Here is a 15,203-nt window from a genome sequence, read left to right as displayed (position 1 = left end):
ATAAATTATGTACTTCACCTCAAATTAAAAGAATAGAATCCAACACTATCAGACAAATGCTTCCATTGTAAACAAGAAATTGGTACAATGATGCGTGTAATTTGGACATATACAAAAGTCAAAACCTTTCAGGAGGATTTAAACTTAATATTAAATAGAATTACAAAAAATATTCCTGTGAAACATGAAAGAACTGGGTCTAAAATTAGACAGAGCTCAAAAACTATCCATAATGATCACACTAGCGGCAGCAAAAAAAACAATGATAACTTGGAAAAAGGAAACACCCTTAAAAATACAACAAAGTTACATAGAAATGAATATGTGTATTCCATTAGAAAAAATTGCCTACAACCTAAGAGACAAATAAGTGTTATTTGAACAAATTTGGAAACCATACATAAAGTTTATTAGGAACTGCCAATTTCAGACCTCCGTCTCTTGATGTGACAAGTTACAATTAAGAAAATAGTTAAGTATAATATATTGGATGACACGATCTATCTTTTCCTTTTGTTTCTTTTTCTTGCTTTAAGTTATGGGGGTTGGGGAGGAAAAAAGTGAAAATGTCACTGTGTACATATTAATACTGAATATTTGTATATATTGTTACTGACATGGTTCATGGTGAACCATTAAATAAAAAAAAATTATAAAAAAAGAACAGTAAGCCTGATTATCAGAATCATTTCAAATTTCAACAAACCATGTCCAAGACAGTAGCATATAAAAGAGAATACAGAGTAACCTCATTTTTAAATTAAAAAAACAAGTAAACAAGAAAATCTGCAGATTGTGGGGTGTAATGCTCGAGAAACTCAGCAGGTTACACAGCATTCATAGTAAATAAAAGACAGTCAATGCTTTACTCCTGAGCCCTTCCTCAGGAATGCTGAATATCAGGAAGACACCAAAATAAAAAGGTGGATGGGGTAGGAGCAGAGGCTAAAAGATAAGAGGTAATGTATGGATATAGTTGGGAGGGTAGAAGAGAAAGGAGCTGAGAAGTGATGGTGGAAGAGAACAGAGGTCTAAGAAGGGTAGCTCTCTGATAGAAGAAAGAAGGGATGGGGGTGGGGAGCTGGAGAAAAGGAGATAGAGGGATGAGGGTAGAAAGAGACCAGGCAAGGGGTTTAATGGAAATTAGAGGTCTATATTGATGCTCTCTAGTTGGATTTACATATGGCTTCAATTTGGCAGTATATGATGGCATGGACAGATCCGGACCTGATGGAGTTCCTGGTCGAGTACTAAAGATCTATGCTGATCAACTTACCAAGGTATTCATAGATATCTTCAATATCTCACTCCAGTTGATGTACCCCCCTATTTCAAACAGGTGTCAAGAACAATGCAGTAACCTGCCTTAACAACTATCGACTAGTAGGACTTACATCAACAGTGATGAAGTGTTTTGAAAGGGTGGTGGTGAAGCATATCCTGGAACATATGGACAGCAAAGATGTATACATCAGAATGCTCTTTATCAACTAATCGGCAAACTCTAAGACCTGGGAGTGAACACCCCACTGTGTAAATGGATAATGGATTTCTTCACCTTCAGACCACAATCAGTGAGGATTGGTAAGAAGTTCTCCACAATCTACATCAGTACTGGAGCACCAAAGGGCTGTGTTCTTAACCCCCCGACTCTACACCTATGACTGTGTAGCTCGGTGTCACCATAACATCTGGAAATTTGCTGATGATACCATGGGTTGTATCAAGGAAGGGGATGAGTCTGCAGACAGGATGGAGATTGAAACTTGGCTGAATGGTGCATCAGTAACACTCTCACTACTTATAATTCTTCTGAAAAATCATAAATTAGGAAGTACTTTAGCATACAAATTTTGATACAGATAATGTTGCTTTCACAAAACAATAAATGATTAACAGCCTTGCACCCAATGCCACCAAAGCTAAGGAGCTGATTGTTGATTTCTGGAAAGGAAAGCCAGAGGTGTTCATTCCAGTGATCATTGGGGGATCAGAGGTGGAGAGGGTGAGCACATTTCGGTTCTTAGGAGTCATTATCTCAGACAATCTTAACACAACAATGGCATCATGAAGAAAGGACATCAGTGTTTCTACTTCCTCAGGAGTTTGTGGAGGTTTGGTATGACATTAGAAATCCTGGAAAATTTCTACAGATGTGTGGTGGAAAATGTGCTGACTGGCTGCATCACAGTCTGGTATGGGAATACCAATACCCCTGAATATAAAGCCCACCAGGAGGTAGTAGACACAGCCTAGTACATTACAGGCAAAATCCTCCCCACTATTACATATATGGGGAATGCTGCTGTCGGAGGGCAACAGCAATAATCACAGACCTACACCACAAAGCACACTCTCTTTTCTCGCTGCTGCCATCAGGAAAGTGGTATAGGTACCACAAGATTTGCACCCCCAGGTTCAGGAACAGCTGCTACCCCTCCACCATCAGACTCCTCAACAACAAACTTGATCACAAACTAATTTAAGGACTCTTACTTTATTGATTTTCTTTGCTCTCCCTGTTTTGCACAGTCATTAACTCTTCTTGATAGTTCTTTTGATCGTTTACATGTTCACATTGTTCAGTTTATTTTTTGCACTACCAATTAAAAGTAATTATGCTGCGCCCACAGAAAAAATGAATCTTAGAATTGTATGTGATGTCATATACGTACTGATAATAAATCTAAATCTGAATCCAATCTGATATATCGGCATGGTAATAATGTGTGGAATTAAAATGGTTGACCACTGGGAGATCCTTCCTGTTGCAGCAAACAGAATGAATGCTCAACAAAACAATAACCTGGTCTGCATCCACTTTCCTTAATGTAGAGGAGGCAGCATCAGGAGCACCCCCAGATGAAAGTTTTGCAAGTGAAATGTTGCTTCACTTGGAAGGACTGTTTGGGGTGAGGAAGGAGGTACAAGTGCAAGTGTACCACTTCTTGATGCCTCAGGGGTAGGTACTGGAGGAGAGGAGAGGTTGACAATTGGTGGGAAGGGATGAGTGGATAAGGAATAGCAGAGAGAGTGATACTCTAGAAAGTGGTGAGAGGGTCAGGTGTGTCTGGTGATGTGATTTTGTTGTAGGTGGCAAATGTTATGGTGAATTATGTTAGATGTGGAGGCTAGTGAGGATGGGGAGGGAAGGAACCAGGAGAAATGTGCGGGGGGGGGGGGTGGGGGGGAAAGATGCAGATGAGGGCTTTGTTAATAGAAGTAGAGAGAAAACCTCATTTTCTCATGAAGTAGGATATCTCAGATATCCTGAATGGAAAGCCTCATGGGAGCAGATGCAGCAGAGACTGAGAAATTGATAGAAAGGAATAGAATCCTTGTAGGAAATAGTGTGGAAAGAGGTGTAGTGGAGGTAACTGTAGAGTCAGTGGGTTCCTAGAAATTAGTTGGTCTCTCAAGATTGAGATAGAGATTGAGAAAGGGGAGAGAGTTACCAAAGATGGTCCAATTGAATTTGAGGTCAGGTTCGATGGCAGCAAAGTGGGTAAAATTTATCAGCTAATCATGGGTGTGGAGGCACCACCAGTGTCGTTGTCAAAGTAACAAAGATAGGTGAGGAGCCACATCTGTATAGACTTGCAACATGGATCGCTTCATATTCCCATGCGAGCCCCCATAGTTGCATCTTTGATTTGGAGAAAGTGGAATGATCCAAAAAATAAGTTATTGAGCGTGAGTACAAGTTCTGCCAGCTGGAAGAGGTTTGTGATGGAGAATGCCTTATACATGACCTGGTGAGTTTCTCTAGTGCTTTTGTGCACTTAAACTGTGAATGCTACTCCAAGTAGGAGTATGTGTCCAAACAAAAATGATTATTAAAATTTCCCATTCAATAGCAGGAGAGAGTGGAGAGCACAAAGTTCCTTGGAGTTCACTTAACTAGTGACCTATCATGGACACACAACCTCTCCTCACATGTCAGGAAGCCATAACAGTGACTGCACTTCCTGAGAAGCCTGAAGCGGGCAAGGTTATTGGCCACCATTATGTCAAGCTTCTACAGAAATGGATCGGAGGTCAATCCACAAGCCCTTACTTAAAGAGTGGCAAAGAAGATTGCTGGAGTCTCCCTTCCTTTCCTCCCTGCCCCCAAGGATCTACCAGAATTATTGTCTGAAGAGGGCACACAAAATCATTTAGGACCCTTCCATCGTTCAGCTGCTCCTGTCAGAAAAGAGATACAGGAGTATCAGAGGCAGTACCACCAGGTTGAGGAACAGGTTCCCACGGGCAGGGAGATACTGAACAACCAGAGGAACTCACACTAACAATCTGAGGCTCTTATATTTATGAAAAAATATGTATTTATTTGCATATATTTGTCCTGCATATATATTTGTATGTGTGTTTTATCTGGTTATGTGTCTGTGGGTTTTGCCCTGAGAAACTGTCTTGTACTTGTACAATCATATGACAATAAACTTGACAATAAAGTCACGGGAATATGACCCAATCCTAATCGAGGGCTCAGTAGTCGAGAGGGTCAAGAACTACAAATTCCAGGAGTCACATGATGGAGTAGTGGCTGGTAGGAGAATACCAGCCCTCTCCAGAAAAGAAGAAACTATAAAACATAACAAATAAAAGATAAAGTTGTGGAGAAAAGAAAGAAAATGGCACCCAAGAAGGAAAAAATAAAACCAATGGGGGAAAAAAGAAGAAAAGACACCAGAAGAGAAAGGCCTTACCTGCATGAAGAAATAGGGAGCCGTCGTGGAGAAAAGAGCCCATTCCCCAAGGTTGGTGACGACCCCGCAGAGTCGCAACCTCCCAACCGCTGGACTGCAAAATTGGCTCTCTGAGCCAAACAAAAGCGCACAATTGCGCAAGCGCAGTGCGCAGACTAAGGAAAAAGAAAACACTGATGGGAGGGGGGCCCAACTGAGGAGCGAACAAACACAGTGCGACCAGCTGAGGGATGCCCGACAGCAGGAAGAGGAGCGCGACAGGAAAGAGAGTGATAGGAAAGAAGAACAGCAACAGGAGGTGCAACAGATGACTAGCCCAGAAGAAGAGGACCAACAGCAATAAGCTAAGCAAGAAGAAGCCCAGCAAAGTGAGGCAAGCAACTCAACAAGAAAGTCAGAAAGACACAGATACAAGGAAGAGAAGTAGAAGACACAAACACAGGTGCAGACACAAGAAGAGGAAGAAGACCAAGCTCTGCACAGAGGAATAGAAGGTAAAATCGATGGACAGTATATAGATTTTTAAAAATTTCAAGAACAAATGAGGGCATTAAAAGAATGGTTGACATTAGAATTTAATGAAATGAAAAGAAAAATGAAAAGTACAGAAGAAAAAGTGAGTAGAATAGAGCTGGTCATGACAGAAATAGGGAAAAGATTAGAAAATGTAGAAGAATGAGAAACGGCTGTAGAAATGGAAATGAATGACTTAAGAAGAAAATTGGAAGAAAATGACAAAAAAGTTAATGACAAGAGTTGTTAGCTCAGAAGATGGACATAATGGAAAACTATAGTAGGCAAAACAACATAAAGATAGTGGGACTAAAGGAAGATGAAGAAGGCACAAATATGAAATAATTTATAAAAGAATGGATCCCAAAGGTCCTGAGAATGTCAGAAATATAGGAAGGAATGGAAATAGAAAGGGCACACAGAACACTAGCCCCGAAACCACAGACACAACAAAAACCAAGATCCGTTTCAGTAAAATTTCTGAGATACACGACAAGAGAAAATATACTGGAGAGGGCAAGGAATAAAATTAGAGAAAACAAAAAACCATTGGAATACAAAGGTCAAAAAATATTTTTTTACTCAGACATAAGTTTTAATACAGCAAAATCGATCCTATGGAAAAAAGGTTATAAATTTATGTTAAGATATCCAGCTGTGCTTAAAATGTTTATCCTGGGGGAGCAAAACAGACTGTTTTCGGATCCGGAGGAAACACGAAAATTTGCAGAATGCCTGCAGGACAGAAGGAGAGATGAAGAGATGTAACAAGAACGAAGAACGACGAGAAAATACATATAATGTATAAGTAAGAACTAAAGAAGGGAAAAAAGGAAGTAAGGGGGGGGAGAGGATGAACTTTGTTATATGTGAAGATAAAAGTCTTTTCTGGAGGGGATTGGGTGGGAGAGAATAACAGTCACTGCAAAATCAGTTGACGTTTGCGAGCGGGTTCGCAATCCAAATGGAGAGGGGAATTGTGGTTATCTGGGAAGGGACAAGGGGCAACTCAGAGAGGGGGGGACGGACATTTGGGGTTAAGGGAATTTTAGATGTGGGAGTTTTTGAAGTATTTTATGTTTTAAAAGTGTTGTCATACATTGAGTTCAAAAAGGGAAAACTGAGAGATGAAAATGGGGAAAAGGGGGATGTTGGTGGTGAGAAAGTGGAAATGAGGTGTAAACAGAGCATGAGATGGCCATGTTGTACTATATGACTATAAATATTAATGGAATACATAACCAAAATAAACAGAGGCTATTAAATTTCCTGAAAAAAACAAAAAATAGACATAGCATTTGTGCAGGAAACGCATCTAACTGAAGTGGAACATAATAAATTAAGGAGAGACTGGGTAGGGCACATAGCGGCAGCATCATATAATTCAAAAGCCAGAGGTATAGCTATATTAATCAATGAAAATGTACCAATCAAAATTGAGGAGGAAATAATAGATCCAGCAGGGAGGTATGTAATGATAAAGTGTCAGATATATTCAGAATTCTGGAATTTGATCAATATATATGCACCTAATGCAGAAGATCAAAAGCTTATGCAGGATATTTTTTTGAAGATTGTAGATAAGCAGGGGAATATATTGATAGGAGGGGATTTTAACCTTAATTTGGATCCAATGTTGGATAAAACTGGACAAAAGACTAGCAAAAAGAATAAAGTAGCCAAATTTATGGTTAAATCAATGCAGGAAATGAAACTTATGGATATATGGAGGAGGCAGCACCCAAAGGAGAAGGAATACTCATATTATTCGAGTAGGCATAAAACATACTCAAGGATTGATATGTTTTTGTTGTCGGCCCATATTTAAGGGAGAGTTAGGAAAACAGAATATAAAGCTAGATTGTTATCTGATCACTCACCCCTGTTATTAGCAATAGAACTGGAGGACATCCCACCAAGAACATGTAGATGGAGGTTAAACTCTATGCTACTTAAAAGGCAGGAATTTAGAGAGTTTATTGAACGCCGAATGAAAACATATTTTGAAATAAACACGGAATCAGTGAAAGACAAATTTATATTATGGGATACAATGAAAGCCTTCATCGGAGGGCAGATAATAAGTTATGTAACTGATGAAAAAGGACTACAATCGGGAAATAGAACAGTTGAAAAGGGAGATAGTACTGGAAAAGAATGAGCAACAAGGGACGATATAACAAAAAGAAGAGCATTGGCGGACAAAAAAAATAAAATACGAAACATTGCAAACGTTTCAGGTGAAGAAGAACATAATGAAAATAAAGCAAAAGTATTATGAGCTAGGAGAAAAAACCTGGCAACTTAAAACAGAACAAGCTAAAAGAATTGTAATGGCAACAAGAAAAATGGACAAACAAATTACATATAATCCATCAGAGATTAGTGAAAATTTTAAGAAATTTTATGAACAATTATACCAAACTGAATGAGCTAAAATTGAACTGCTGAAATTACAAGAAGAGGAGCAAAACAAGCTGATAAAACCATTTGAAATAGAGAAAATAGAGGATATATTAAAAAAGCTGCTGAACAATAGAACGCCTGGAGAGGATGGATTCCCAATAGAATTCTATAAAACATTTAAATAGTTATTAATTTCTCCTCTCCTGGAAGTAATGAACCAGATAGAAAAAACACAAAACTTGCCAGATTCATGTAAGACAGCAATAATTACAGTAAAACCAAAGACGGGGAAGGATCCATTAACACCAGCATCATATAGACCGATATTTCTACTTAATTCAGATTATAAGATAATAGCAAAATTATTAGCAAACAGATTGGCCAACTGTGTACCAAAAATAGTACAACAAGATTAAACTGGATTTATTAAGAAAAGACAAACAGCGGATAATGTCTATAAACTTATTAATTTAATTCATGCAGTTCAAGGAAATAAAATACCTAACCTTTCCTTTAGAGAATGAGAGAGAAAAGGGATTAAAAGAATAGAAAATTGTTTTTTGAGAAATAATTTATTATCATTTGAACAAATGAAGTACAAATATGGAATAACTCCTGGTACAATGTTTGCATATCATCAATTGAAAGCTTATTTAAAGGATAAATTGGGAAACAGCTTGAGATTACTTGAAGGAAGCAGCTTTGAATACGTGATTATAGATACAATGATAATTAAAAGATTTATAACAAACATGTACATCAAGCTGCAAGAGAAAGAAAATAATGAAATAAGCTATAAACCCAAACAAAAGTGGGAACAAGATCTAAACGTAAAGATAAAAAATGAAATATAGGAAAAGCTATGCTCCGGAACTATGAGAAATATAATAAGCACGAGGTTACGCATTATACAGTATAACTGGTTACACAGGCTATACACCACGCCCCAAAAGTTAAATAAATGGGACCCAACAATATCAGATAGATGTTTTCGCTGTAAGAAGGAAACGGAAACAACAGTGCGTGCAATTTGGGCATGTGAGAAAGTGAAAAAGTTTTGGGAAGATCTAAATCAGGTATTAAATAAAATCTCAAAAAGCAACATACCAAAAAATCCAGAAATCTTTCTTCTAAGTAATATAAGAAGTAAAGAATTAGGCCTCAAACTGGATGAAGCGCAAAAAAATATTTATTATGATTCCCTTAGCAGTAACAAAAAAATGTATAATGTCAACTTGGAAATCAGAAGAGAGCCCGAGAGTACAGCAATGGTACATGGAAATGAATAAATGTATTCCATTGGAAAAAATAACAAATAATTAAAAAATAAAGTCACATTATTTGAACGTATTTGGGAACCATACATGGTACACAACAGAGAGGGTCTACCACAGACCTCCACTCCCTAAAATGATAGAATGAGAAGAAGACGAAATGAACTGACCCAGTGTGTAAAAGTCGATGACCCAATTTTCTTGTTTATTTTCATTGTGTGATGACATTGTTTAATGGATTTATTGCCTTGTATATGTTGAATGTTTAATGGGTTTATTGCCTTGTATATGTTGAATGTTTAATGGGTTTGGAGGGGGGTGGAAAGGAGGGAGGTAAGGGAGTGGGGGGGGGGAAAGGGGAGAAAATGACTATATTCAAGAGGGAAATGTTTGTGTAGTTTGATTAATATGGTTCATAGTGTGAAAAATTTAAAAAAATTTAAAAAACGGAAATGAGATGCCAACAGTGTCTGTTGCTTTAGACGCAGAAAAAGCCTTTCACAAGGTAGAATTGAATTATTTATTCAAAGTATTACAGAGGTTCAATCTACCAGAAAAAATACATTAATTGGATTAAAGCATTATATAATGGACCATTGGCGAAGGTGACAGTAAATGGATATGTATCGAACCAATTTAAATTAAGTAGGTCAACTAGGCAGGGATGTCCACTATCTTCCTCACTGTTCACTTTAGCAATAGAACCATTGGTGGAACTAATAAGGACAGAAAATAAAATAAAAGGCATAAAAATAAAGGAGGAGTATAAAATCATTTTATTTGCAGATGACATCATAGTACACTTAGCAGAACCAGAAATATCAATAAAAGAACTACATAAGAAATTGAAGGAATATGGTGAAATATCGGGGTACAAGATCAACGCAAATAAAAGCGATGGCGAAGAATCATGCGGATTATACAGAATTTAAATGGCAAACACAAGCAATCCGATACCTAGGTATTAGATTAGATAATAATTTAAGCCACCTGTACAAATTAAATGATCAGCCATTAATAAAGAAATTACAGGAAGACTTAGAACATTGGAAAGAATCACGACTCACGTTGATAGGGAGGGTAAATTGCATTAAAATGAATATCTTCCCATGGATACAATACTTATTTCAATTGTTACCAATTCCCTTAACAGAGAAATTCTTCAATGAACTAAAGAGAATAGTAAGGAAATTTTATGGAAAGGGGGGAAACCGAGGATAGCGTTAGGTAAATTAGAGTGGTACAACCAAGGTTGTTTGCAGTTACCAAACTTTAAAAATTATTATAGAGCAGCACAATTATCAGGTATTTATCAGATTTTTATCAGACAAGGGAAAAGCCAGATTGGATTAAGGTAGAGCTAGATTATATAAGGGAGAAGGTACCGGAACATATACTTTATAAGTGGGATGAAAAGCTGGTGCAATATAAAAGCTCACCAGTACTGCATCATTTACTCAATATGTGGAAGAAGATTCACTTAGAAAGGAAAAAAACAAATTACCAACTACCAAAATTATTATTGACGCAAAATCAGCTAATCCCTTTTACAATAGATAACCTTTCCTTTAGAGAATGGGAGAGAAAAGGAATTAAAAGAATTTCTAGAAAATTGTGTTTTGGGAAATAATGTATTAACATTTGAACAAATGAAGTACAAATATGGAATAACTCATGGTACAATATTTGCATACCATCAACTGAAAACCTAACTAAAGGATAAATTGGGAAACTGACTGAGATTACCAGAAGGAAGCAAGCAGCTTTGAATATGTGATTACAGACACAATGATAATTAAAAGATTTATAACAAACATGTACATCAAGCTGCAAGAGAAGGAAAATGATGATATAAGCTATAAACCCAACCAAAAGTGGGAACAAGATTTAAACATAAAGATAAAAAATGAAACATGGGAAATGTTATGCTCTGGAACTATGAAGAATATAATAAATACAAGGTTACGTATGATGCAGTATAATTGGTTACACAGGTTATATATCACATCCCAAAAGTTTAAAAAATAGGATCCAACATTATCATATAGATGTTTTCACTGTAAGAAGGAAATGGGAACAACAGTACATGTAATTTGGGCATGTGAGAAAGTGAAAAAGTTTTGGGAAGATCTAAATCGGGTATTAAATAAAATCACAAAAAGCAAGATACCAAAAAATCCAGAGATCTTTCTTTGAAGTTATATAAGAAGTAAAGAATTAGGCCTCAAACTGGATGAAGCGCAAAAAATATTTATTATGATAGCTTTAGCAGTAGCAAAAAAATGTATAATATCAACTTGGAAATCAGAAGAGAGCCTGAGTACAGCAATGGTACTTAGAAATGAATAAATGTGTTCCATTGGAAAAAATAACATATAATTTAAAAAATAAAGTCACATTATTTGAACAAATTTGGGAACCATACATGGAACATAACAGAGAGGGCCTGCCTCTGACCTCCATCCTCTAAAATGATAAGAAGACAAAATGACATGATCCAGTGTGTAAAAGTAGATGACACAATTTTCTTGTTTATTTTCATTGTGTGGTGACATTGTTTAATGGGTTTATTGTATTGTATATGTTGAACATTTAATGGATTTGGAGGGGGGAAGGAAGGTAGGAGGGAAAAAAGGGGAGAAAATGCCATTGTGTATATTTTAGAGGGAAATGTTTGTATGTATTTTGATTGATATGATTCACAGTGCGAAAAATTTTAAAAAAGGAACTACAAATTCCCGAGTGTCAATATCTCCGAGGATCAGTCTTGGAGCTTCCACGTTGATGTAATCACAAAGAAGCTTAACAGCAACTATAATTTGTGAGTTGTCTGAGGAGGTTTGGTATGTCATCAAAGACACTCATAAACCTCTACAAGTGTACTGTAGAGAGCATTCAGGCTGGTTGCATCACTGCCTGGTATGGAGATGCCAACTCTCAGGAGAAGAATAAACTTCATAGGCTTGCTAATTCTGCCTGCAACATCACAGGCACCAGACTTCACTCCATTAAGGACATCTACAAGAGGCAGTGTGTTTAAAAAAGCAGCCTTTATTTCCAAAGACTCCCACACCCAGGCCATGCCCTCTTCACTCTGCTACCATCAGGAAAAAGGTACAGGATCCTAAAGACGAGTACTCTGTGGCACAAGGACAGCTTTTTTCCTATTGCCATTAAATTCCTGAATAATCAATGAACCAGACACTGCCTTACTTTTTATACACTATTATTGTTAGTTTTTATAGTAATGTGTTAAGATCGTTATAATGTTTACATTATGACGCTGCTGGAAAACACTGAATTTCATGACTTGTTCATTACAACAAATCCTGATTCTGACTTAAATATAACATCTGTCCTTTAACTCTTTCCCACCAATATTTTGCATACAATTCCAGTGAAACAGTAGTTCTCTTGTATTCCTTCTAATCATGTAATGTATTGTATTTGGCATTCATAATGTAGCATCCTTTACATTGGCTAAGTTGAGCACAGAGTGGGTGCCCACATTGTGGGGCACATCAGTTCAGACAGCAGTAATGACCATGAGCTTCTTGTTGTTTGTCAGTTTCATTCCCCATTCTGAAAATGGTATCCACTATTGTCACAATGAGGCCCTGTGAAAGTTTGAGAACAACTTTTTGTCTTTGTGCACATGTTGGAGCCCTTAGAACAGTGGTTCTCAACCTTTTACTTTCCACGCACATACCACTTTCCGTATTCCCTGTATCATAGGTGCTCTATGATTAATAAGGGATTATATAAAGTGATATTTGCATGGAAAGAAAAAGTTTGAAAACCACTTTTTATCGTACCTAATTGACTCGTTATGTTCCTGTTTTCTTAACTCCAAAGGAAATGGCCAATGACAATTTTTCTCAAGGAAAATATTTCAGTAACAATTGGGTCTAGAGCAATAATCTTAACCTTCCCTTCCCACTCACATACCACCTGAAGCAATCCCTTACTAATCATAGCACCAATGGCATAGGGATTACTTAAAGTGGTATGTGAGTGGAAAGAAAAAGGTTGAGAACCTCTGTCATAGAACTTTAGTTATGTGGTTCTTTAGTCATGTGGTATAGAGTACAGAAACGGGTCATTTGGCCTGCTCAATGGCTAGCATCTATACCATCCTGCTTCCCAGTAATTGTCCATAATTTTCTATGCTTTGGCAATTCAAATGTATGCCTGAATATTTCTTAAATGTTACAATTGTCTCTGCCTCTACTTTCTCACCATTTGCATTCCAAACTCCAAACCCTCTATGGGTGACAAAAACTTTTATCCTTCTTGATCTCTTTTACATGTCCCTTCTAGCTTAGATAGCTCTTTGGAGTAAAGTTTTCTACCATATGTGCTATCTGTGCTCATAGTTTTGTGCATCTCTGTTAAGTCACCCCTCAACCACCTCCACTCCAAGGTAAACAAATTCAGCCTATCCAGTCTCTTTTGATAACTGAGATGCTCCATCCTTGATAAAATCCTATACCTCACATGCCTAGAATCTGAGCTGTAATCTCAATACAAAGGCTTGGCATTGAAGAGCTGAAATAACTATATTTAAGGCAAACATTGAAAGATGTTTACATTTTAATGGATTCAAAAAATAATGAGTTGATTCTTTTTCTTTTGTTTCTCCCTGATTTTTTTCATGAGCATTACTTTATCTGCTTTGAAGGGTTCAACCACCTGGTCCTAATGCTGGCAGCTCTGTATAAGCTTCAAATGGTCTGTGTCCAAGATGGTAATGCCTGTATTTGGCAGTGGCCATGAGTCATTGCAGATTCGGGGGCAGTGGACCTATGCAAGGCACCAGATTCAGGGAGAACATCCCATTGAGAAGGAGTAGCAGAGGAGACAACCCTACAGATTGGTGACCATGGCAGCGAACCAGCGAGTGGCTCAGTGGCTGAAGGAGCCACATTAGCTTTGGGGAACTTGCTTGTCAGGGGACCTGCACAGGCTGTGGGCTACCAAAGAATGGAGCATGGGAATGAGGTATCTGAGCCTGGATTTGAGAGTGCTGAGGGCAAGAAGGGCTCTCGAAGGGTCTCAGGCACTGAAGTCTTCCTGATCCTGTTGGAAGTTTGGTTTTGGAGCTCAGCTTGCCAATGGATTGTGCTTGTTTTGGGGAGATTGTGTTTCAAAGTCTGTGCGGTTGCAGAGGCTGTGGGAGTGCTAGAGTCGAATCCGTGGACACTCAGCAACCCTGAAGGGACTCTCTTCCCTTTCTCTCTTGACATAAGAGGCATCAGATGACACTAATGCCGACTCATTATCTGCCTCATGATAACCAGAAGGCAATTTTGTAATATTGCATATTCTATTCTATTATATGACAATAAAGGAATCTTGAATTAGAACTATAAACTTCCTGTCTGAGTGTATCTGAGTACTTCAAAAAGGAAAATATTTTTCAGTCTTTTGTTTTTTTTAAATGAAGACTAGTTTCAAAAATAGATGTTTCAGGAAACATTTATTACATTTATTATTTATAAGCACAATTTACAGTTCTAGATTACATCTTAATTGCTAGTCAGACGGGTGTAGATTTAAAAAGCCCCAGGTTGAAAGCTGTTAAATCCAACAGTGAGAGGTAGTTATTTATTGCCTTTTCCCTCATTATTATGTAAGGTAGGTGCAGATTTGATTTTCAGCATATCCCTTGGCAAAATCAGTGTCCTTTTCAGCAAATTGAATAATTGGTGCAACCTTTAACTTGGAGATAATTATGAGAACTTGCTTAATAATACAAATCCTTATATCGATAATATTACAGTATCTTCATTTTTATCATAATTCAGCACCATTGACTAATCTGACTTGCTTTAAAACTGAATATGTCTCAACGTATACAGTCTGGCACCATTATTACTTTCATGTTTGATAAGAAAAAAACATCACCATTGTTATCATTTATACTACACAACTCCATATTATTTTCCACAGATGTTACTGCTGAATGATTATTTACATCATTGTTTGGAAATATGAGAACCACTTTGTATGTTTGTATGCCCTCAATTTCTCCAAAATATTAAACAAATTTGGCCACTTTTTCTAGCCATTTTTCCTGTGTTCTATTACCACAATATCACTTTGACTGGTTCCATGCTAATGTTTTGTAAAATTGTTTATTCGCTACTCCCCAGAGTAATTTCAACACAATCTCCATTTACCATCATTGTATCTCAACCATTTACAGTATAATGGAAATGCAATATGTTGATATCTTAGAAAACTAGATAAACCAGCATTTCCCACAGTGCCAATGGTCACAAACTTTACATGCTAACTG

At 37.3% G+C, this 15,203-nt stretch overlaps 1 protein-coding gene across 15 annotated transcripts in view; it reads left to right on the top strand.

The window, feature by feature from the left end:
• Nucleotides 1-15,203, top strand: part of LOC138751338 (LYR motif-containing protein 4-like) — a 276,723-nt gene that overhangs the window by 44,251 nt on the left and 217,269 nt on the right. Inside the window, exon 3 of one of the 15 annotated variants that reach the window (XM_069913512.1) lies at nt 1,201-1,280. The exons of the other annotated variants lie outside the window; for them this stretch is intronic. Coding sequence (XP_069769613.1) covers nt 1,261-1,280 — 20 coding nt within the window. The 5' untranslated portion in view covers nt 1,201-1,260. The remainder of the gene's footprint in view (nt 1-1,200; nt 1,281-15,203) is intronic. 15 annotated transcript variants of the gene reach the window in all.

Source organism: Narcine bancroftii, chromosome 1 (assembly GCF_036971445.1).
Source record: "Narcine bancroftii isolate sNarBan1 chromosome 1, sNarBan1.hap1, whole genome shotgun sequence".
Taxonomy (NCBI): Eukaryota; Metazoa; Chordata; class Chondrichthyes; order Torpediniformes; family Narcinidae; genus Narcine; species Narcine bancroftii.
Note: the sequence above shows the minus strand (reverse complement) of the source record. Positions and strands in the feature narration are given on the sequence as shown.